Raw genomic sequence first — 23,956 nt, 5'->3', positions numbered from 1 at the left:
GGACAGATCAGCTTTCAGGAAAAGAGTATGTCTACAGAATATATTAATTGATGAAAACTGGGCTGTCTGCACTCTCAAAGTGCATGTTGTTGCCAAATGTATTTCATATGCTGTAAACCTAGTTCATAGTTGTTAGTTTCCTTTAATGCCAAACAAACACATACCAATCGTTGGTTAGAAGGCGATCGCCGAATTCGTCCTCGCTTTCTCCCGTGTCGCTGGCTGTCGTGCCGTTTTCGTCGGTTTTGCTTGCATACGGTTCAAACCGATATGGCTTAATAGCTTCAGCTTCTTCTTCAATTTCGTTTTCGCTACCTGCCTCCACACTACAACCATCCGTTTCAATACATGCGTAATCTGTTGAATCGCTTAAGCCGCTGAAATCCGAGTCTGAATCTGAGCTAATGTCGCTATTCCTTGCTGTTCTATCCGCCATGTTTGTTTGTATTGGCATCACTGTGTGACGTCACAGGAAAATGGACGGGTGTATATAACGATGGTTAAAATCAGGCACTTTGAAGCTTTTTTTAGGGATATTGCGTGATGGGTAAAATTTTTAAAAATAAAATAAGCCACTGGGAACTGATTTTTAATGGTTTTAACCATTCTGAAATTGTGATAATGTTCCCCTTTAAATCAGGACCTGGAGAGAGTGTCACGCTGGGTAAATGATAGTAAACTTGTGAATATTGACAAAACAAAAAGCATTCTTTTTGGATCCAGGCATATGCTTATTGATGACCCACAGCTTCATATTTCAATGTCAGATATACGTTTTGAGCAGGTCAAAAAAGCAAAACTGCTTGGTGTGCTATTAGACAGTCAACTGATCATATTGATGGTATTTGAATGAAAATGGGAAGAGGTTTAGCCATGGTCAGGAAGTGCTCCACCTTCTTGACATCCTCAACAATGTTCAAGTCATACAGTCCTTGGTTTTCTGTCATCTTCATTACTGTCTTATAATATGGTCCGCTACGACTAAGTCTGACCTGAACAAACTGCAACTTGTTCAGGACAGAGCGGCTAGACTGGTACTTAAATGTTCTTTGCGCACTAATATTTCATTTATGCATTCACGTCTGTCCTGTTTGTCTGTTGAACAAAAGATTGTAGTCTCCTTATGTTCTTTAGAACTATCATTTTAGATCAATCACCAGATTACTTAGATCAATCACCAGATTACTTTTACAAACAGTTTTTAAAATCAACTAATACACATATTCATGGCACTAGGAAAGCCAGCAATGGCTATTTGGCACTTCCTGCTCCCAGGACCAATCTCCTCAAACATACAGTCATGTATAGATGTACATCATTCTGGAATGGGTTGCCAACTCACATTAATCTCTCACAAAGTAAATTGTCATTCAAGACAGCTTTGAAGATACACCTATTGCAGCTGCCTACATGACGTGAATTTTTAATACTGGTTTTAACTAGCTTTTTATCTTATGTTGTATTTTTCCATTGTATAATGTCTGGTAATGCATGTATTCTTTATATTTTAATTTTGTATGCTCCTATATGGACCCCAGGAAGACTAGCAGTCGCCTTGGCGTCAGCTAATAGGGATCCATTCAATAAACAATAAACAATAACAACTAAAACATGGCTGACGGAGTGGAGACGCAGACGCAGGGGGCTTGGTCTGGAGGAGGGCTTTGGCACGCAAATAAGACCGCTCCCAAAACGGGGTTCTGAAGAGACAGTCACAAGGCGGCTTGACGATTGTCTGTAAAACAAAATCTTTGCAACATTTTGACCAAATAACCACCATTACATGTTATGTAGACCACAAAGAAAGGTTTTAAATGTAGACAAAATATCATTATATGACCCCTTTTACTAGAGCTGTCAAAAATAACAAGTTACAGTAGGGAAGGGTTTTATATGGCCCCAGTCATGGATTGTAGGGGTGAGGGGGTGGGTGGGTGTTCATCATTATGCAATGCAGTCTGCTGAAAATGAAGAAAAGCGCCACTGTGGTCAATATCAGAATTGCCAAAAAACACATTTTAAGATATTTAACACTCTACTGCCATCCAGGCCCGACTTACCCTCTGCCCCATGCCCCCCCCCCCGGACTGCCGATATTATCGGCCGATAAATGCTTCAAAATGTAATATCGGAAATTGTCTGTATCGGTTTCAAAATGATCAGTATCGGTCTCAAAATGTAAAATTTATGACTTTTTAAAACGAGGCTGTGTACACGGACGTAGGGAGCAGTACAGAGCGCCAATAAACCTTAAAGGCACTGCCTTTGCGTGCCGGCCCAATCACATAATATCTACGGCTTTTCACACACACAAGTTAATGCCACGCATACTTGGTCAACAGCCATACAGGTCACACTGAGGGTGGCCGTATAAACAACTTTAACACTGTTACAAATATGCGCCACACTGTGAACCCACACCAAACAAGAATGACAAACACATTTCGGGAGAACATCCGCACCGTAACACAACATAAACACAACAGAACAAATATCCAGGACCCCTTGCAGCACTAACTCTTCCGGGACGCTACAATACACCCAACCCCCCCGTACCCCCCACCGACCCCCGCCTACCTCAACCTCCTCATGCTCTCTCATCACAACAAAATTAGGCATAATAATGTGTTAATTCCACGACTGTATATATCGGTATCGGTTGATATCGGTATCGGTAATTAAGAGTTGGACAATATCGGAATATCGGATATTTGCAAAAAAGCCATTATCGGACATCTCTAATTGCTACTTTAACTTAACTTAAATGACATGTATTCAAATAACACATTACAAATGTTCCTGTATGACATTCTGACAATAATAGTTATTTTCAGTTGTGCAAGCGAGTGTGATTAATCATGATTAATCCAATTTCAAAAGCATGATTAATCTGATTTAAATATAAATGAATCATTTGACAGCACTAGTTTTAACGTCTCCTTCGCCACATATTGATGGGCGCCGATGAACCGCTTGCTTCTTGGAGTGCAGAAGACAAGGGGAGATTGTAGGGGCCCCGGTGCACTGAGCACTCTCGTGATGGATGCTTCTGCCCCTATCAGAGGATTTGCCTTTCACAAACACATCTGAGCAATGAACTGTGACGAGTAGGAGTATCTCTCTGAGCGCTCCTAACTTAAACTTAGCAATAACAAGACAAGCGAGGCGGAAGATAACCAGGACAAAAACTGAATCAGTACCTTTGTTAATTGACTTGGTTTCGTAATAAAGCGATAATATTTCCTCTTTTATAAAGGCTGTGAGGAAGTATAGTGTGGCAGGCTTCTTTTCACCAAAAGTGGTGTGATTTCCTCAAACAACGCAGCATAATGACTGAGAGTTCTTTTGACATCCTCTGCAGTTGTGAAAAATGACGAATTAACGGACAGATAATGCAAAAGACTTTGTTCCCCTCCTTAGTCCCTTTATCAGAACGCCGTTTTGTTGCGTATCGCTTTAACGTAAACTGACCTCGTATTTGTGCTGCGTGTTGTTTGACGTGGCAGAAATAGGTCTTCATGTTGATAGCCAGTCGGCATGTGAATCAACCTAAGCGTGTTTGATTCGGTCTCCGCTGCAAGTGTGACCCGATTGCAGTCAATCTTCATGCAGATGTCAAAATAAAGGCACGTTAAGAGGCTGATTGTTTCAGACTAATGGTCAGTCAGCCCCTCTGATTGGTGCGCTTGGCTGCACTTCCCCAGGAACCCCCGGCTTGTCATTGGCCCCTTGCGGATTTAGCGATATGAAAATTTGCATTCGGTTCACTTTATTGTTTTCTTGTTGTCTGTTAATTCCAGTCTACAGAGCAGCCAGTGACCCATGGCCTGGAAACTCTTCAATCTCCAACCAACTGCCACAGCAGCACTTGGACTCACACACTCACATACATTTCATGTTTTACTCACATGCTTTTAATACTGTAAAAATGTTGCAGACATTAATCAACTTCAAACACTTCTTGAGTCGCCCGTTATTGTCAAAATAGATTTTGAAACCCCCGACTCTTGTTGATTGAATTCTAAGAAGTGCTTATCTGGACTCTTTATTCGAGCGGTGTTCCATGTTAAAATGCACAAGTGAATATAAATTCAGTATCTTGACGGGACGCCATGTTTTTAACAATTTGGCTGCATAACATTAAATCAGCAGAGCTCTCACAGCCAAAAGAAACGCTTGGCCTTCTTCCACCAAGAAAGCAACTTGGCCAAGAATATGTCAGCCTTGTAAAGAGAGCCATGCTGCACATGCGTTTAGCTTATGCCGCCTGTACTTAGTGATAAGCTTTGCTAACACAAACGCTGCTGTATGAATTATTATTATGCTTGTTCATTTTTTTCCTGCATGAATTACATACTAACACGGCTATGAAAAGTGAGAGAGAGGGCGTCCCGGGCTGCGTCTGTGTTAGGCTTGTGCATCTGAGAACAGCATGCTCGCAAACCAAAGCATCCCGTTTGGTAGCCTTGTGGTTCATTATTGGTATTTTATATTTAAACATTTATTGTGTTATTTCATTTTATTCTCTCTTTTTGGATGAATGAGCAGCGTGAGAGGAATTCATAAGACATGATAGCGTTGTTGTTTTTTTCACCTCTTGGTCAATTGTTAAAGGTTCAGCAAACCTTTTTCCAAACTCTCTTAGTTACTTTTTCCACCATGCAGTTTTATTTAAAGTACAAGAATGTTTTCCGGGCCTACATAACTTTTTTTTTTATTGTTAGTACCGTATTTTTCGGATTATAAATCGCTCCGGAGTATAAAACGCACCGGCCGAAAATGCATAATAAAGAAGGAAAAAAACATATACGGTATAAGTCGCACTCTCGAGTATAAGTCGCATTTTTGGGGGAAATGTATTTGATAAAATCCAACACCAAGAATAGACATTTGAAAGGCAATTTAAAATAAATAAAGAATAGTGAACAACAGGCTGAATAAGTGCACGTTATATGAGGCATAAATAACCAACTGAGAACGTGCCTGGTATGTTAACGTAACATATTATGGTAAGAGTCATTCAAATAACTATAACATATAGAACATGCTATACGTTTACCAAACAATCTGTCACTCCTAATCGCTAAATCCCATGCAATCTTCTTCCTCGGTGTCGCTCCTGGTATGCGCCGCTAGCGTCCTTTTTTTCTGCTGCTCGATCGCCGTTTTCTGCTGCATATTTCACTACGTCCAGCTTGTAATCTGCAGTATATGATTTATTTTTCGGTGCCATTTTTGTTCAGCCCTTCTCAGTTTTTATAAGTTACCGCCAATGTTGAAATGGTCCATTTTAATAGCTACGGCAGTAGCATATAACATATAGCAGTCAGCATCCCATGACCCACAATGCACTTCTGCCATGACCCTCCCCCGCCAAATTCTTATTGGTTGAAGTGTTTGTGACGATTGCTGACATTTGCTTCATCTCTTCCGTGAATGAGATAAATAATATTATTTGATATTTTACGGTAATGTGTTAATCATTTCACACATAAGTCGCTCCGGAGTATATGTCGCACCCACAGCCAAACTAAAAAAAAAAACTGCGTCTTATAATACAAAAAATACGGTATTCCTTTTTTAATGTGCATATTTCAATTATTTTTCCTGACTCATAATTTTATTGCCAGAATATTCACCATGTCTGTGCCAAATTTTTTAAGGTAGTAATACATTTCTTTTTTGCTAGTTTCTGTAACATTCTGAGAATCAGAATCAGCATTCTCTGCAGTTCACATTTGTTTTTGGTCTATATTTGGTAATTGGATCGTCCAAGCATGTGAAATGTCCGAAAACACAGAAATTGGCGTTTTTAAACATTCCTTTTTGCGTCAATATATCATGTCCGCGGTTTTTAAAATGAAATATCAATAAAAATACGATCAAAACTAAATTTGTTGAATGCTTGCCTCAGCTGCAGGCACTCGCTGTTCCTCTTGCCTAAACGCCGCACTGTGTTGCAGGACGGGGAGACTACTCTGGGCACTAGGGTTGTACGGTAAACCGATATTGGTATAGTACCACGATACTAATGAATCATATTTGGTACTATACACTTCAAAAAAAGTACCGGTCCACCAACCACCCACCCCTTCGTCGTCGTCACGTCGTGACATCTCTGGTTTACGAGCACACGAGCATGTTCGCCAGCGCACAATCACAATCACAGAGTACTTACAAGCAGACACAGTGTGTAGACAGAAAAGGGAGAACGGACACATTTTGGCCTAAAAACTAAAGATAAAGGTGAAGCTATAACACTGAAACGGCCTCAGGAAGAGGTGCTCTAAGACATGGTTAGCTAGCTCGCGGCTTAAAGTCCAGCCCCAGTCGGCAGTGTTTTGTCTACTTCTAAATCACTAATCCTCGTCTCCATGGCGACAAATAAAGTAAGTTTCTTACAAGTATCATGCCTGCAGGACGAGGAATAGCTAAACATGCTTCACTACACACAGTAGCTCACCGGCGTGACAATGTAAACAAACGCCATTGGTTGATGGACACCTAACATCCACTGTAAAGATACCAAGTAGAGGAGCGTATCTAGTCCACTCAACGTTCATTGCACTGGTCGCCCAGGGGGGGGTCCCCACATTTGCGGTCCCCTCCAAGGTTTCTCATCGTCATCCCATTAGGTTGAGTTTTTTCTTGCCCTGATGTGGGATCTGAGGCGAGGATGTCGTTGTGGCTTGTGCAGCTCTTTGAGACACTTGTGATTTAGAGCTATATAAGTAAACTTTGATTGATTGATTGATAGTCAATACTATTATGATTACGTCAATATTTTTTAGCATCACAAAATCTTTTTTCGTTTTTTTTTAAATTTATGTTTATAAAGTCAGGAAATATGTCCCTGGACACATGAGGACTTTGAATATGACCAATGTATGATCCTGTAACTACTTTGTATCGGATTGATACCTAAATTTGTGGTTTCATCCAAAACTAATGTAAAGTATCAAACAACAGAAGAATAAGTGATTATTACATTTTAACAGCAGTGTAGATAGAACATGTTAAAAGAGAAAGTAAGCAGATATTAACAGTAAATGAACAAGTAGATTTAATAATTCCTTTTCTACCAGTTGTCCTTAATAATGTTGACAAAATAATAGAATGGAAAATGACACAATATGTTACTGCATACGTCAGCAGCTAAATTAGGAGCCTTTATTTGCTTACTTACTAATAAAAGACAAGTTGTCTTGTATGTTCACTATTTTATTTAAGGACAAAATTGCAATAAGAAACATATGTTTAATGTACTGTAAGATATTTAGTTAAAATAAAGCCAATAATGCATTTTTTTGTGGTCCCCTTTTTTAAGAAAAGTATCGATGGTAAATTGTATATCGAAATACATTTTGGTACCGGTACCAAAATATTGGTATTGGGGCAACACTAGCGGGCACCGAAACAAGCTCACTTGTTGGGGAATTATATAGCCAGCTTACTTGTTGTTGCCTCTATTTGCTCTCAGAGCCACAACATTGACGTCTGTTTACTTTGCTGTTAATCATATTTGGATGGTTACAATCCGAACACTGTAAGTTCCGAACCAGTTGTAATTCTAGAGTATTTATTATTAGCGAGCGAGAAGGTATTGTTTTGACGTGATGGATTATAAAAAGAGGTCACAACACCGGAACACCAGAAGTACATTACCTACCAAATGGGAATTATTTGCATGTATAATATATAATTTTACAATACGTTTTCAATAATAATAATGTTAGTAAATTATCTACTAAAAGGAACAAAAAAATATGTGGTACATGACATGGGACATGTAAGTGTCAAAACGAGAGCCAAAAGCGGTTGGTAGATGAGAATAAATCTCAAGGTGAAATATAGTGTAGACATGCACCCAATTGCAGGAAATGTAGTCCTGATTTTCAAAAAACATTTTTCAGGGTTTGCGTGCCAGCATCTTGGTTTTTTTTCTCAATTTTCCTCTTTTTTTCCTCAAAGGGTGCTTACATCCCTGAACGTCCACTGCAGAGGACACTGGTTCTAAGTAATATGTAAAGTTAAAGTACCAATGATGGTCACACACACACTAGGTGAGGCGAAATTATTCTCTGCATTTAACCCATCACCCTTGATCACCCCCTGGGAGGTGAGAGGAGCAGTGAGCAGCAGCAGTGGCCGCTCCCGTGAATAATTTTTTGGTGATTTAACCCCCAAATTCCAACCCTTGATGCTGACTGAGTGTCAAGCAGGGAGGTAATGGGTCCCATTTTTATAGTCTTTGGTATGACTCGGCCGGGGTTTGAACTCACGACCTACCGATCTCAGAGCGGACATTCTAACCATACATTGTATCATCACTCAGTTTGTGCAGGATAATAATGCAGTGAATGTGGGAATCAGGGATGTCCACATTTTTTCCACCGCCTACTAAAAAAATGACGTAATTCTGTCAAATAATAAATTTTTTGATCAGATTCATCACACTTTTGAATTTTGATTACCGTATTTTTCGGAGTATAAGTCGCACCTGCCGAAAACGCATAGTAAAAAAGGAAAAAAAAACATATATAAGTCGCACTGGAGCCCGGCCAAACTATGAAAAAAACTGCGACTTATAGTCCGAAAAATACGGTAATCACAATTAGTCATAATTAATTACTTACCTGCATAATTTCAATTAACCTAAAAAAGACCTCAATAATCTGACACAAATACAATTGTATTGTTAGAATGTCATACGCAAACACTTTTTAAATGTTTTACTTTAAAACTTGGTAACAATTTAGTCTGAAATGCACATTTTGAACAATGTCAATCAAACACACCAGTTGGAGACTCCTTGTCATCTTTGCCTTGGCACATGCATTGACCTGATCACTGACCTTATAGCAACCTGTGCCACCTTTAGTAGGATGAGCCTAGAAGAAAATACACTCCCCCATGACTGTCTGCTGGTTTCCCGATAGACTGGACTCCCAGAAGATCTATTAATTTAATAGCTAATTAATTGAACAATAATAAATTAATAATTTAATAATACCCACTGACATCCATTGCAGCCTGTCACCTTGAAAGGACGGGTCCCTACATCTGCGATCCTTTCTCAAGGTTTCTTCTTTTTCCTTATCAGAGTTTTGTGAGTTTCTCCTTGCCATCATGTGAGTTTAGATCAAGGGATGTCATTGTGAGTTTGTGAAGTCCTTTGAAGCACTCGAGATTAAGGGCTATGTAAATACAATTTGATTGATTGATTGATGGGTTGATAGTGTAGCCATCCACAGATAAAGTAAGGGAGCAGGCTTGGTCAAAATTAATTTTGTGATTAAGCTGTGTTTATACTTGATTAATGTGATCATTTTTTGTGTTTAATCGCATGCTTTAACGCCGCAACTTTGACAGCCCTTTTTATTATTACTATTAGCTCCACCAGGAGGTTATGTATTCGATGTGGTTTGTCAGTTAGTTAGTTAGTTAGTTGGTTAGCAAGAAATTATAATCAAATTGTGGAGGTTGCCCTCCTGTGGGTTCTCCTGACACAAAGATTCTTCTTGTGAGCCCGGCAGTCTGCAGTAACAGTCTTTTATTATCATGCAGGGATTGCTTTCCAGCAATATATTTTTGGACTTTTCAGTCCAGCGTGTCTCAGTTCGTGTCTCTCGCCCTCGCTCCAACTCCAACCCCCTGTCTCGGACCGGCTGCTGCTAATAAAGGCGACAGGTGATTAGATAACAAGGCCCACCTGGGCCATCTACTCACCTGTCGCTGTCTTCGAGGCCGGTCCTTGCACACCCCGTTCCGCGGCAGGCACGCCCCCGTCCACACAAATATTGATACAACTTTTTGAAATGTCAGAAATGGTATAAAGAGTAAGTCAGTAGGTTTTGAAGGTGATCTGGATCATTTCTACTACGTTACCATACATTTATGTTACAAGGTTAAATTTATCTGTGTGTATGCTAGCGGCCCCACCTCCACCCACAGAGACAAAGGGAGTAAATGACTGACGAGAGGGTGCACAGCGTTTATTAAATTCCCTTATAAAACAAACGCAACAAAGTCCTGGCACCGATGCAAAGAGTTAACCCTCTTCCAGTCTGTTTAAAAGTTACTAACGAAGAAAACAAACATTCACACACATGCAAATTAAAATTTTCCTTCGATTACAGTGCATCCGGAAAGTATTCACAGCGTTCACTTTTTACGTATTTTGTTATGTCACAGCCTTATTCTAAAATTGAATTAATTCATTTTTGTCCTCAGAATTCTACACTCAATATCCCATTGGCAGCAATTACACCCTCAGGTCTGTTTGAAAACGATGCTACAAGCATTGGCACACCTATCATTGAGCAGCCCATTCTTTATTGGAGCACCTCTCAAGCTCCATCAGATTGAACGGGTAGCGTTAGTTTTCATCCAGAATGTCCCTGTACATTGCTGCATTCATCTTTCCCTCTATTCAAAAAGACTTGAGGCTGTAATTGCTTTCAAAGGTGCATCAGCAAAGGCTGTGACTACTTAAATGCATGTAATTTTTGAATATTTTAATTTTAATACATTTAAAAAAAAAAAAAAAAAAAAAAAACATTGTCATGATGGGGTATTTTCTGTAGAATTTTGAGGTCAAAAACAGAATCTATTCCATTTTTCAATAAGGCTGTAACATAATAACATTTGTAAAAAAGTGAAGCGCTGTGAATACTTTCCGGATGCACTGTTAGCAAGTTATGACTTCACTGGGGTTTGTTTGTCGATTTGTTAGTTAGCATTGTAGCTCAAAAAGTTATGAGAAGATTTTGGTTGGACTTTCAGGAAATGTCTCAAATGAGATACGGAACAAGTGATTAGATTTCAAGGGTTATTCGGATCACCGTTTGCTGTAAGGGGGAGAATAACCGTTTTCAAGGATTGCTTACTCTTGGGAGATAGGGCTGGGGTGGAGGTCTGCACTCTCCCAGTGCTTTTCTATTAAGTTGTCAAATATAACGAGCACCCAAAAAAATTTGCATTCTGAATGTATATGCACTGATTAATCATGTCATTTATTTTGACTGTAAATGCTTCTTTACCTTATCCGTGGATGGTGACACTAAAGGTGGCGCAGGTTGTTATACAGTAAGCGATCAGGTCAAGTAAGGAGTCTCACTGGAAATTTCCACTTCAAAATAAACCCTGACTAAACTTTCTATCAAACTGTTACCAAGCGTTGAGTAAATAAATGACGTGCATTCAAGTAAAACATACAAATGTTCCTGCATGACATTCTGACACTAACATTGCAGTTGTGTCCAAATATTGGGGTCTTTTTTTAAGTTAATTTAAATTATCCAAGGGAGTAATAACCTGTAATTAATAATGATTACCGGTAATCCTAACTCAAAAGTGTGATAATGCTGATCTTTTAAGAAATAATGGTAACACTCTAGTATGGGGAACATATTCACCATTAATTAGTTGCTTATTAACATGCAAAATAGTAACATATTGGCTTAATTAGTCATTATTGAGTACTTATTAATGCCTTATTCTGCATGGCCTTATTATACAACCAGTAAGCCATTAACTAAGAGTTAACTAACCCATACCCTAGCCCTTATTGCTTATTAGTAACCCTAACCCTGACCTAGTGGTTCTTAACCTTGTTGGAGGTACCGAACCCCACCAGTTTCATAAGTGCATTCACCGAACCCTACTTTATTGAAAAATATATATATTCAAGACAAAGTTATATGTTTTTGTCCTGGTGCACAAAATGAACAATGCACGAACATCACCTTGTTCAAAGAACAAAACCAACACAGTGCATGAACTCACAACAAATTACACACTTGCAAATCAGTGTGACTTCTGCTGTTGCCGTATCCATAATACGCTCATAGGGAGAAGTTTTTATTTACATGATTGATTGATTGAAACTTTTATTAGAAGATTGCACAGTTCAGTACATAGTCCGTACAATTGACCACTAAATGGTAACACCCGAAAAAGTTTTTCAACTTGTTTAAAGGGGAACATTATCACAATTTCAGAATGGTTAAAACCATTAAAAATCAGTTCCCAGTGGCTTATTATATTTTTCGAAGTTTTTTTCAAAATTTTACCCATCACGCAATATCCCTAAAAAAAAGCTTCAAAGTGCCTGATTTTAACCATCTTCATAAACACCCGTCCATTTTCCTGTGACGTCACATAGTGAAGCCAACACAAACAAACATGGCGGAAAGAACAGCAAGCTATAGCGACATTAGCTCGGATTCAGACTCGGATTTCAGCGGCTTAAGCGATTCAACAGATTACGAATGTATTGAAACGGATGGTTGTAGTGTGGAGGCAGGTAGCGAAAACGAACTTGAAGAAGAAACTGAAGCTATTGAGCCATATCGGTTTGAATCGTATGCAAGCGAAACCGACGAAAACGACACGACAGCCAGCGACACGGGAGAAAGCGAGGACGAATTCGGCGATCGCCTTCTAACCAACGATTGGTATGTGTTTGTTTGGCATTAAAGGAAACTAACAACTATGAACTAGGTTTACAGCATATGAAATACATTTGGCAACAACATGCACTTTGAGAGTGCAGACAGCCCAATTTTCATCAATTAATATATTCTGTAGACATACCCTCATCCGCACTCTTTTCCTGAAAGCTGATCTGTCTAGTTTTGGAGTTGATGTCAGCAGGCCAGGGAAGCTAGGGTCGATAGGGGGTTTAGTTCGCTTGTCTGCGGGAACAAACTGCCGCCATTGCTTGCTGTGCTACCGGGGTCCTTTGTCCCTGAATTGCTCACACACTCCGGCAGATTCAATAGGGGTCTGGCGGCAGATTTCTTTGACTTTATCGTTGGAAATGCATCTGCTTTGAGTGTCGCAGGATATCCACACATTCTTGCCATGTCTGTCGTAGCATAGCTTTCGTCGGTAAAGTGTGCGGAACAAACGTCCAATTTCTTGCCACTTTCGCATCTTTGGACCACTGGTGCAACTTGAATCCGTCCCTGTTCGTGTTGTTACACCCTCCGACAACACATCGACGAGGCATGATGTCTCCAAGGTACGGAAAACAGTCGAAAAAACGGAAAATAACAGAGCTGATTTGACTCGGTGTTTGAGAAAATGGCGGATTGCTTCCCGATGTGACATCGCTCCGAGAGCGAATATTAGAAAGGCGTTTAATTCGCCAAAATTCACCCATTTAGAGTTCGGAAATCGGCTAAAAAAATATATGGTCTTTTTTCTGCAACATCAAGGTATATATTGACGCTTACATAGGTCTGGTGATAATGTTCCCCTTTAAGTCGGGTTCCACGTTAATCAATTCATGGTACATGATGAGTCGGGTGTGTCTCAACCTCCGTGGCGGAGGGTCCACCGAACCCCTAGGGTTCGATCGAACCCAGGTTAAGAACCACCCTTATGTGTTCCCCTATTGTCCAAATAACTCTAAATTAAGTCTTTGTTTCTTTAATAAGCAACTAAATAATGGTGAATATGTTCCCCATACTAAAGTGTTACCGAAATAAACATTTGACAGCATCACTTATTAGTATCAACTATTTTTAATTTTCTTTCTACAATGGGCCACACTTTGGACACCACTGGCTTACTGTTTGTACATTTCTGTTTGTGAAAGCACTTAAAGATGTGTCGTTTTGCTTCTTTAAATTTCAGCTACCTTCCATGGTTTGAGATCTACTACAAGCTGTTGAACACCCTTGCAGACTACCTAACGAGACAACAGGTATTCATCTTGTTTGCACATTCACCACCCCGCTATCAGCTGATGATGTGCGTGTAGTGACTGACAAGGGCATACACGGAAAAGAAATGTGCGAAAGAAAGCACAACATTTGTTGTTTTTTTTTTACTATACATAGACAGAGGTATTTTTTCCACACACATTATTGTGTGTTTTCCGTCTTGGGCTCAGCTGTGCTCCTGTTGTTGTGTTGACATTTCACAGACCAAACGTTGATCTGAAAATGGAAGTTACTCCTGATGATTTACTGGAAAACAGATCTTTAACACACACAGCTTGCAGAAGTCTTTCCCCCTGACTATTCGCTGTGTTGTAGTAGCAAAGGGAGGGGAAATGTGATATATGCAACAAACTGGGGAGATGTGCAACATGGTAGCGCAGAGAGGGCTGAGGTGAGAGGAAGAGGGAGGGGAAACCCGAGACGTCTTGAGCTGTGGGACCACTTTGACTTGTCATGTAGTCGGCATACCTCTTCCAAAAACCCTCAGAGAGCCGTGATCAACAAAAGAACAGTAAGAACACGCCTTACATAATCATTCAAAATAAAGCATCTGTGATTGAAACCGACTCGTATAATAAACAGCGAGGAGGACAGTTTTGTGTGCGAGGAGAAGAGAAGTTGCTGGAAATCCCGGCTGCCTGATATGTTAGCGTGCATGATTTGCTTTGTATTTACCCCGCTGTCCGTTCCAGGCGAGAGGGAGATGTTGACAGACAAGGGAAGACAGAAGAGCGATGAGGGTTTAAGGCGAGGGCTAAATGAACTGTTTCCCCAGGCTGTGTTGTTGACCATGCGTGTGAGCATTGAGCCTCTCATGACAGGAGGCTGTTTGAATGCACACACCCTAACACCCCCCCCCCCCCCCCCCCCACACACACACACACACCTCTGCTCTCACTGTATATCGCCGCCCCGTCCTCGCTCGCTTGTGCAGTCGCACACTTACACATATCCCCAAAGAAGTTCACTGAAACAGAAAAATGTTTTAAAACAACAAACAATCTCTTCACAGTCGTTAAGTTCGACTGCCAGTGGCAAATCCTTTCTGAGCCCGCTCTGTGGTCAAGCGAGCGCTCTGAGGGTTTCTTAAAGTTTCTTCAAGCTCTTTAGAGAGTGCTGGGCTGCTCGCTGTAATTACTGACAGCCCTCTCTTGCCCGTGAATCAACATTGCTGAATAACAGGCGTCTGCAGCCGTAAACTTAAGCCCTCTTTTAACCTCACCGTTGCTTATTAAGCATACCGCGGGCAAAAATATAGGGACACCTGGCAACCACACCTGTGCAGAAATATGGGAAAATAACTACAAAAGTACACTTCATTTACTAACAGTGTTACAGAAAAGATCAGTTAGAATAATACATAATGTTGAATATAGAAAACATACAAACCCTTTATTCATTGAATCGAAAATACTGAAATTCCACGACATAGTGATTTTGCAAACAGCTAAAATTATACACAAAGCACACTACTATCTGCTACCCAAGAATATAATACAATTCTTCTCAACAAAAGAGGATAAATATAATCTTAGAGAAAAATATAATTTAAAACATTTGTACGCACGTACAACACTTAAAGGGGAACATTATCACCAGACCTATGTAAGCGTTAGTTCAGTCCTTCTCAGTTTTTATAAGTTACCGCGATTGTTGATGTGATCCATTTTAATAGCTCCGGCAGCAGCGTATAGCATATAGCAGTTAGCATATCATGGCCCACAATGCACCTCTGCCATGACCCGCCCCCCGCCGAATTCTTATTGGTTGGCGTGTGAGAGACGATTGCTGACGTGTGTGACGATTGCGGACATTTTCTTCGTCGCTCAATAATAATATTATTTGATATTTTACAATAATGTGTTAATAATTTCACACATAAGTCGCTCCGGAGTATACGTCGCACCCACGGCCAAACTATGAAAAAAACGTCGAATTATAGTCCGAAAAATATGGTAAACAATCTGGGTATAAGCAGGCACTGGAGCCAACCTTTGACCCCTGACCAATTGTAACAAAGTAGGTGAGCAGACTGCAGAATCAGACAATTCTGGCCAAGAGGAGAAGATGACATATTTTCCCTCTACACAACCTTGAGATTTGTGTTGTTTTTTTTTCAAATAAACTTGCTATAGTGCCTCACTTGGATCTACTATCATTTTTAAAAGCCCCTGAAATGAGCATTATAGGGCGTCTTTGAATTCTCTATATGTTATTACTAGTAATGTAACCATAATGAACATTTCATGTCACGGTTATTGTCACCAAAATTATCACGGTTATCATTATTATCACGGTATTGTTGGATGTGCTCAAAAAGTACTTATACACACACTGAAATCTTTTGACTAAGTTTTATTTTTATAATATTGATGTTTTCCTATCCATGTTAGCATTTGAACATGCTCACTTTTTCTCTCGGAAATGAGCAATATCACTGAGTTTTTCAATGTGTGGTAATCAATGCCGGTTCACGATAATTTAAATTTGAAACGATACCAACCGTCGGGAATTTTATCATGGTTTATCATTTTACTGGTATTCGTTGTTCCCTAATTAATGTACTATTTTTTATTTCATTTATATATTTTTTTATAATAGTATTTAATCCTTTAGGGATCTCAATACCTTTCCAACTTTAGCGTATAAAATATTCTCTACGTTTTTTTATTTAATTTGGGAACCTTTAGTCTACCACTGTTGAATAGTTGAGGTCAGGGTTCTCAAGTCCTTTCACACCAAACTTACCCAAGCATGCCTTTTTGAAATTAGCTTAGTACAGCTTGCTAGAACAAAGGGCATTTTCTAATATGTTCCCAGAAGGTAGCAAGTATAGAATTGTCCAAAAATGTATGACAAATAAAAAATATTCAGGTCAAGCCAAATCTTTGATCAATTATTTAGTATAAGATGTGTTTTTTTCCTCCTATTGTCTCTGTTTTCTCTGGAGGAATATTCACTGGTGTGCAGACATCTATCCCAGGAATTTTAATACATAACCTGTGGCATCACTCAATTAGGTCTTTTGTTTGTTTCTCTCACAGGATAATGACTTGAATGACCTGCTGAACTCTCTGCACGATCTGCCGGTGCCAAAGCCCTTCACGCCAGTCAACCTGAGTGTGGTAAGAACAAGTGTCTCTCACCATCCCCTCCTGTCCCTGACCTAAAACATGTAGCATGGAGCTGGCAGGTTACTGCATTACTGTAAGGTGATTGCAGAAGAAAGACAACAGTTGTCTGAAGTCTCATGAAGCCGAGGCAGAAAGACACACAATGACAAAATACATTACGGGATGAAAATGAGAAGTGAAGAAAAAGGGACACAAAAAAGAGAGCATGGGAGAAAGATGGCATGAAGACAAACAGGTAGAAAAGAGGACAGACAGGCAGGAATATAAAGATTGGCAAACTTTGGAGATGGAGTTGGACACGGCAGACTAAAGATGGGGAGCAGAAGTGTGTTGAGATGTGCTAGATTGCAGCAGAAGGCCTTGGACTGTTTGGAAAGTGGAGCTAACAGGTTTTGGTTAGATAATCCTGAGCTGTTTAAAAATGGATGGGTCCTTTTTAGCGCTGTCAGAGCGTAATCACAACAAAATGACCGCATTAATCATGTATGAACACCGATTAATCACACAATTTATTTTGACCGCACATGCTCCTTTACCTTCATTGTACAAACCCCGTTTCCATATGAGTTGGGAAATTGTGTTAGATGTGAATATAAACGGAATACAATGATTTGCGAATCCTTTTCAACCCATATTCAATTGAATGCACTACAAAGACAAGACACACGCGTTTTCTTTATTTTCATGACTATTTACATTGTAGATTGTCACTGAAGGCATCAACACTATGAATGAACACATGTGGAGTTATGTATTTAACAAAAAAAGGTGAAATAACTGAAAACATATTTTATATTCTAGTTTCTTCAAAATAGCCACCCTTTGCTCTGATTACTTTTTCGCACACTCTTGGCATTCTCATGATGAGCTGCAAGAGGTAGTCACCTGAAATGGTTTTCACTTCACAGGTGTGCTTGAAGCTCATTAAGAGAATGCCACGAGTGTGCAAAGCAGTAATCAGAGCAACGGGTAGCTATTTTGAAGAAACTAGAATATAAAACATGTTTTCAGTTATTTCGCCTTTTTTGTTCAGTACATAACTCCACATGTGTTCATTCATAGTTTTGATGTGACAATCTACAATGTAAATAGTCATGAAAATAAAGAAAACACATTGAAAGAGGAGAAGGTTGTTCAAACTTTTGGCCTGTACTGTACATACATATACATTTTGGCCTGTATTCTACTGTGTATATATATATATATATATATATATATATATATATATGTATATATACACATACACATAAGGCTTTCGGCCACTGGCCAAATTTTTTTAGCCCAATGCTGCCCCCTAGTCAAAAAGTTTGGACACCCTTGCTTGAGTTTCTTGCTTATTTCATAAAAAATATTTAATTTAACAGCACTAGTCATGTTGTAGTTGTAGATCTTCAAGTGAAACTGCAGGGAGGTTGTGTAATTGTTGGTTAATTAGACTTGAAATAAACACTATATATATATATATATATATATATATATATATATATATATATATATATATATATATATATATATATATATATATATTTATATTTCGCCTGTAATTTTTCCTCAAATATAAATGTCTTTAAATACACATTAACATTGGTTCATAAATGGCAGTTACAGGATACCATACACACTGTACCTTGCAGATTTTAAATAAAAACATAAGTAACTAATTACACTGTATTATTATAATAATCTTAGCATTTACAAGTGCTCGCTATTTGCGTTCAAGTAGCAAGGCAGCAATTAGCGGTGTGAGCTGTCAGCTAGCGATTAGCACTCTAGTTGCCAGTTATTAACTAATAGCGGCGCTATACTGTGATCATTAAATATCTTATTATTGCACAATAACAAGGTACCTTAAGGATCAGTTTAATTTAAAACACAATTATATACAAGACATATACATACGTAGGTGGTCCCCGCTCTATTTCTTTATCAGTTTGGGGGCTTTGGCCTGGAAAACGTTGAAGGCCCCTGTTGTAGCGAGTCCTTGTCCTTAAAATTGTGTCCACTGTGACACAATCTACCTCTTAGACTCTATCTGAAAGGGGAACATTATCACCAGACCTATGTAAGCGTCAATATATACCTTGATGTTGCAGAAAAAAGACCATACATTTTTTTAACCGATTTCCGAACTCTAAATGGGTGAATTTTGGCGAATTAAACGCCTTTCTAATATTCGCTCTCGGAGCGATGACGTCACAACGTGGCGTCACATCGGGAAGCAACCTGCCATTTTCTCAAACACCGAGTCAAATCAGCTCTGTTATTTTCCGTTTTTTCGACTGTTTTCCGTACCTTGGAGACATCATGCCTCGTCGGTGTGTTGTCGGAGGGTGTAACAACACGAACAGGGACGGATTCAAGTTGCACCAGTGGTCCAAAGATGCGAAAGTGGCAAGAAATTGGACGTTTGTTCCGCAAACTTTACCGACGAAAGCTATGCTACGACAGAGATGGCAAGAATGTGTGGATATCCTGCGACACTCAAAGCAGATGCATTTCCAACGATAAAGTCAAAGAAATCCGCCGCCAGACCCCTATTGAATCTGCCGGAGTGTGTGAGCAATTCAGGGACAAAGGACCTCGGTAGCACGGCAAGCGATGGCGGCAGTTTGTTCCCGCAGACGAGTGAGCTAAACCCCCTATCGACCCTAGCTTCCCTGGCCTGCTGACATCAACTCCAAAACTGGACAGATCAGCTTTCAGGAAAAGAGCGCGGATGAGGGTATGTCTACAGAATATATTAATTGATGAAAATTGGGCTGTCTGCACTCTCAAAGTGCATGTTGTTGCCAAATGTATTTCATATGCTGTAAACCTAGTTCATAGTTGTTAGTTTCCTTTAATGCCAAACAAACACATACCAATCGTTGGTTAGAAGGCCATCGCCGAATTCGTCCTCGCTTTCTCCCGTGTCGCTGGCTGTCGTGTCGTTTTCGTCGGTTTCGTTTGCATACGGTTCAAACCGATATGGCTCAATAGCTTCAGTTTCTTCTTCAATTTCGTTTTCGCTACCTGCCTCCACACTACAACCATCCGTTTCAATACATGCGTAATCTGTTGAATCGCTTAAGCCGCTGAAATCCGAGTCTGAATCCGAGCTAATGTCGCTATAGCTTGCTGTTCTTTCCGCCATGTTTGTTTGTGTTGGCTTCACTATGTGACGTCACAGGAAAATGGACGGTGTATATAACGATGGTTAAAATCAGGCACTTTTAAGCTTTTTTTAGGGATATTACGTGATGGGTAAAATTTTGAAAAAAACTTCAAAAAATATAATAAGCCACTGGGAACTGATTTTTAATGGTTTTAACCATTCTGAAATTGTGATAATGTTCCCCTTTAAACAGCTGGCATTAACCTGACATCTAATGCCCTCCAGCAAACATTTTATAGACAATTATCTATGTTTTTGTGTCTCTTATCCCCCACTCTGTAATAGCATCAAAAAGCTTGCATTGTTATTAGCCTTTGTTCTTAGGCACCGTGGCTCCTTTTTTTCAGCCAATTAAACAAGCCACTCCAGGTCCCCGCATCTAATTACTAAGATACATTTTCAGCATAACAAGACTAATATGACACAATCAATATATCCATATGGAGGTTAACTAGGCCAGTTAAGATTCTTTGTGGCTCAGTTTTCCTTTGTGTCAGTTCTACAAAAATCTTTTCATGTGAATCTCAGAGCGTCATTGGGAAAGAAGCCCCAGGAACAGAGGTGATAGCTTCATCTTTCTTTCTTTTTTCCGGAGATGCCACGAGTTTGATATTTAATTGATGAAGCGAGTTATTCCCTAAAAGTGTTTTTTTTTTCTCTTATCATGCAAGCCAAGAAGAAGAATCCTTGTCCTCTTTCATGTGTGAACCCTGTTTTGCTCTTTTCTCTCCCTCTCTCATTGTGCAAGAATGAGCAGTTGTATATTGCCACTGGGCAAGTACTGCGAGATCAGCGAAGCAAGGAGCCGGTGAGTGAATGGCAGAAAAGGGAGGAGGAGGCAAGACATGTGAAACGGCGGCTGCACTAACCGCATGGGAGCCACAGCTTTCCAATCTAGCCAAATAAGCTGCGCTATCTTTAAAAACATAACAAAAACAAACTATCCGGGGCCTTGGTGTATATGCTTCTTCCTTTCTGGAAAACAATCAAACTTTGTGAATGATTAATGATTTTCCACATTGCCATGCACTTGCCATGAATATCAAAAGTTTTTTTTTTTTTGGTCTTTATGTTTAAAGCAAAGGCAATTGTGCTAAAAAAATCTGCTTGATGCTGATTCCAGTTAACCCACTTTCAATGTTTTCGTATAAACATATCTTAGAAAGAACGCTTGTAAGCACAGTTGAAAGACTGGATTGAATCATTGGCTTGTTATTTTCATAATGCCGTGGATTTGTAAAACCAATGGGAAAAAAACGGAGCACATGAAGAGGAAAGACAGATGCAGAAAATGAAAAAAATTATCATGTATAAATTATGTTTGCAGTACAGTTAGTGCAGGTGTTTTTATTACATTTATGTTATTTGTTAGAGAATATAAAAAAGCATGTCAAACAGAGGCATACTTGCCAACCCTCCCGGATTTTCCGGGAGAATCCCGAAATTCAGCGCCTCTCCCGAAAACCTCCCGGGACAAATTTTCTCCCGAAAATCTCCCGAAATTCAGGCAGAGCTGGAGGCCACGCCCCCTCCACCTCCATGCGGACCTGAGTGACGTGTCAACAGCCTGTATTCACGTCCGCTTTCCCACAATATAAACAGCGTGCCTGCCCAATCACGTTATAACTGTAGAATGATCGAGGGCGAGTTCTTGGTTTCTTATGTGGGTTTATTGTTAGGCAGTTTCATTAACATCCTCCCAGCGCGGTAACAACACACAACAACAGCAGTCATGTTTTATTTTACCGTAAAGCAGTTGGTCTGCCGTAAACAGCAATGTTGTTGTAATATATTGAGTTGGAGGCAATAACCAGGCGAGGTGATGAAGTGCGTCTCTTTACTGTAGACTTCAGAACAGACTCACACACTTGACGTCAGGTGCGCAATACCACGTAAATCGTTAGCCAACCAAAAAGTAATCCCAGTACGCTATAGCCAACATTCACCAGGAGATGGCAACAGACAAACATAGATCACTCTATTACATTCCTCCCATTTTAGAAATGTAGAAATTACTCAAAAGAAATAAACAACCCAACCAAAAAATGCAGCAGCTCAATTAAAAAACTGTACTTAAGCCACGTTCTTTTTTTTTTTTTAGTACTGAACTCTTAACCCTCATTTGTAAACAATAACATGCTTATTATACAAACAGTATTTGTACACCTTTAACACAGATTTTTATAATGTCTTCAGTTTTTTTGGTGGTAGTCGAAACCTTTCTGGGTACCTGCGAAAGGGTGTTCAGCATGGTTAGAAAAATAGTGACAGAGAATAGAACAAGGATGGACAATTCAACCCTTATATATAATAAAATAAATATATATATAGCTAGAATTCACTGAAAGTCAAGTATTATATATATATGAAATACTTGACTTTCAGTGAATTCTAGCTGTAAATATACCCCTCCCCTCTTAGCCACGCCCCCAACCACGCCCCCGGCCCCACCCGACCACGCCCCCCACCTCCCAAAATCGGAGGTCTCAAGGTTGGCAAGTATGAACAGAGGATGGGTTATTTTGTCGTATTATGATTGTAAACTCTATTATAGTTGTATATCTTCCTAACAGCCATTATCTTCTGCAGAGCCAGTTTGTGTTTTGCAAAACATTTTCTGAAATGTGCAACTCTCACCAGCGGCGTACTGCAGCACCAAATTCTAGGCCCCTCATCCCACCCTAAACCCACAGTTGCCACCCAATACACACACACTTGGTACGTTTACATAACCTGACTCTCGCCAGATCCTTGTTGTTCGCTGAGCTCCACATAAGGATCTGGGACTTCTCAATAGGAAATGTATTTCAGAAGGCAGGGCCTTTTAAAAAAATCATTGTATGTGATTGGATAAACCACTTGTCCGTTATCTTGAATGACGTGCTACTTCAACCACTCACATCAAAATCAACCCGTGACGCCGATGAGAGCGACGCTGGGGAATCCAAAACATAACAGCCGACATATTAGATAACGACTAGAGATGTCCAATAATGGCTTTTTTGCCGATATCCGATATTTCGATATTTTCCAACTCTTAATTACCGATTCCGATATCAACCGTTACCGATATATACAGTCGTGGAATTAACACATTATTATGCCTAATTTTGTTGTGATGCCCCGCTGGATACATTAAACAATGTAACAAGGTTTTCCAAAATAAACCAACTCAAGTTATGGAAAAAAAATGCCAACATGGCACTGCCATATTTATTATTGAAGTCACAAAGTGCATTATTTTTTTAACATGCCTAAAAACAGCAGCTTGGAATTTGGGACATGCTCTCCCTGAGAGAGCATGAGAAGGTTGAGGTGGGCGGGTTGGGGTGGGGGTGGGGGGTTTAGCTGGGGGTGTATATTGTAGTGTCCCGGAAGAGTTCTGGGTATTTGTTCTGTTGTGCTACGGTGCGGATGTTCTCCCGAAATGTGTTTGTCATTCTTGTTTGGTGTGGGTTCACAGTGTGGCGCATATTTGTAACAGTGTTAAAGTTGTTTATACGGCCAGCCTCAGTGTGACCTGTATGGCTGTTGACCAAGTATGCCTTGCATTCACTTGTGTGTGTGAAAAGCCGTAGATATTATGTGACTGGGCCGGCACGCAAAGGCAGTGCCTTTAAGGTTTATTGGCGCTCTGTACTTCTCCCTACGTCCGTGTACCACTCCGTACAGCGGCGTTTAAAAAAGTCATAAATTTTACTTTTTGAAACCGATATCGATAATGTCCGATATTACATTTTATAGCATTTATCGGCCGATAATATCAGCAGTCTGATATTATCGGACATCTCTACTTACTTATTTAAATTAAGTGAAAAAAAATCTTCAAACTTTACAAATACAAAAGCCCATGGTCTGTCCAGTGATTGGGTCCCCGGTACAACATCTTCTTTTACCCCCCACACAGAGACACACCTGACTCTTGCAAAAGAAAT

General features: G+C 39.8%; 1 protein-coding gene across 2 annotated transcripts in view; it reads left to right on the top strand.

The window, feature by feature from the left end:
- dennd1b (DENN/MADD domain containing 1B) overlaps positions 1 to 23,956 on the top strand; it is a 362,658-nt gene that overhangs the window by 183,362 nt on the left and 155,340 nt on the right. The window contains exons 6-8 of one of the 2 annotated variants that reach the window (XM_072914655.1): positions 13,645 to 13,714; positions 16,778 to 16,858; positions 20,770 to 20,829. In XM_072914655.1, coding sequence (XP_072770756.1) covers positions 13,645 to 13,714; positions 16,778 to 16,858; positions 20,770 to 20,829 — 211 coding nt within the window. The remainder of the gene's footprint in view (positions 1 to 13,644; positions 13,715 to 16,777; positions 16,859 to 20,769; positions 20,830 to 23,956) is intronic. The other variant, XM_072914654.1, reaches the window with a different exon arrangement.

The sequence above is a fragment of the Nerophis lumbriciformis genome, linkage group LG14 (genome assembly GCF_033978685.3).
Source record: "Nerophis lumbriciformis linkage group LG14, RoL_Nlum_v2.1, whole genome shotgun sequence".
Classification (NCBI taxonomy): Eukaryota; Metazoa; Chordata; class Actinopteri; order Syngnathiformes; family Syngnathidae; genus Nerophis; species Nerophis lumbriciformis.
Note: the sequence above shows the minus strand (reverse complement) of the source record. Positions and strands in the feature narration are given on the sequence as shown.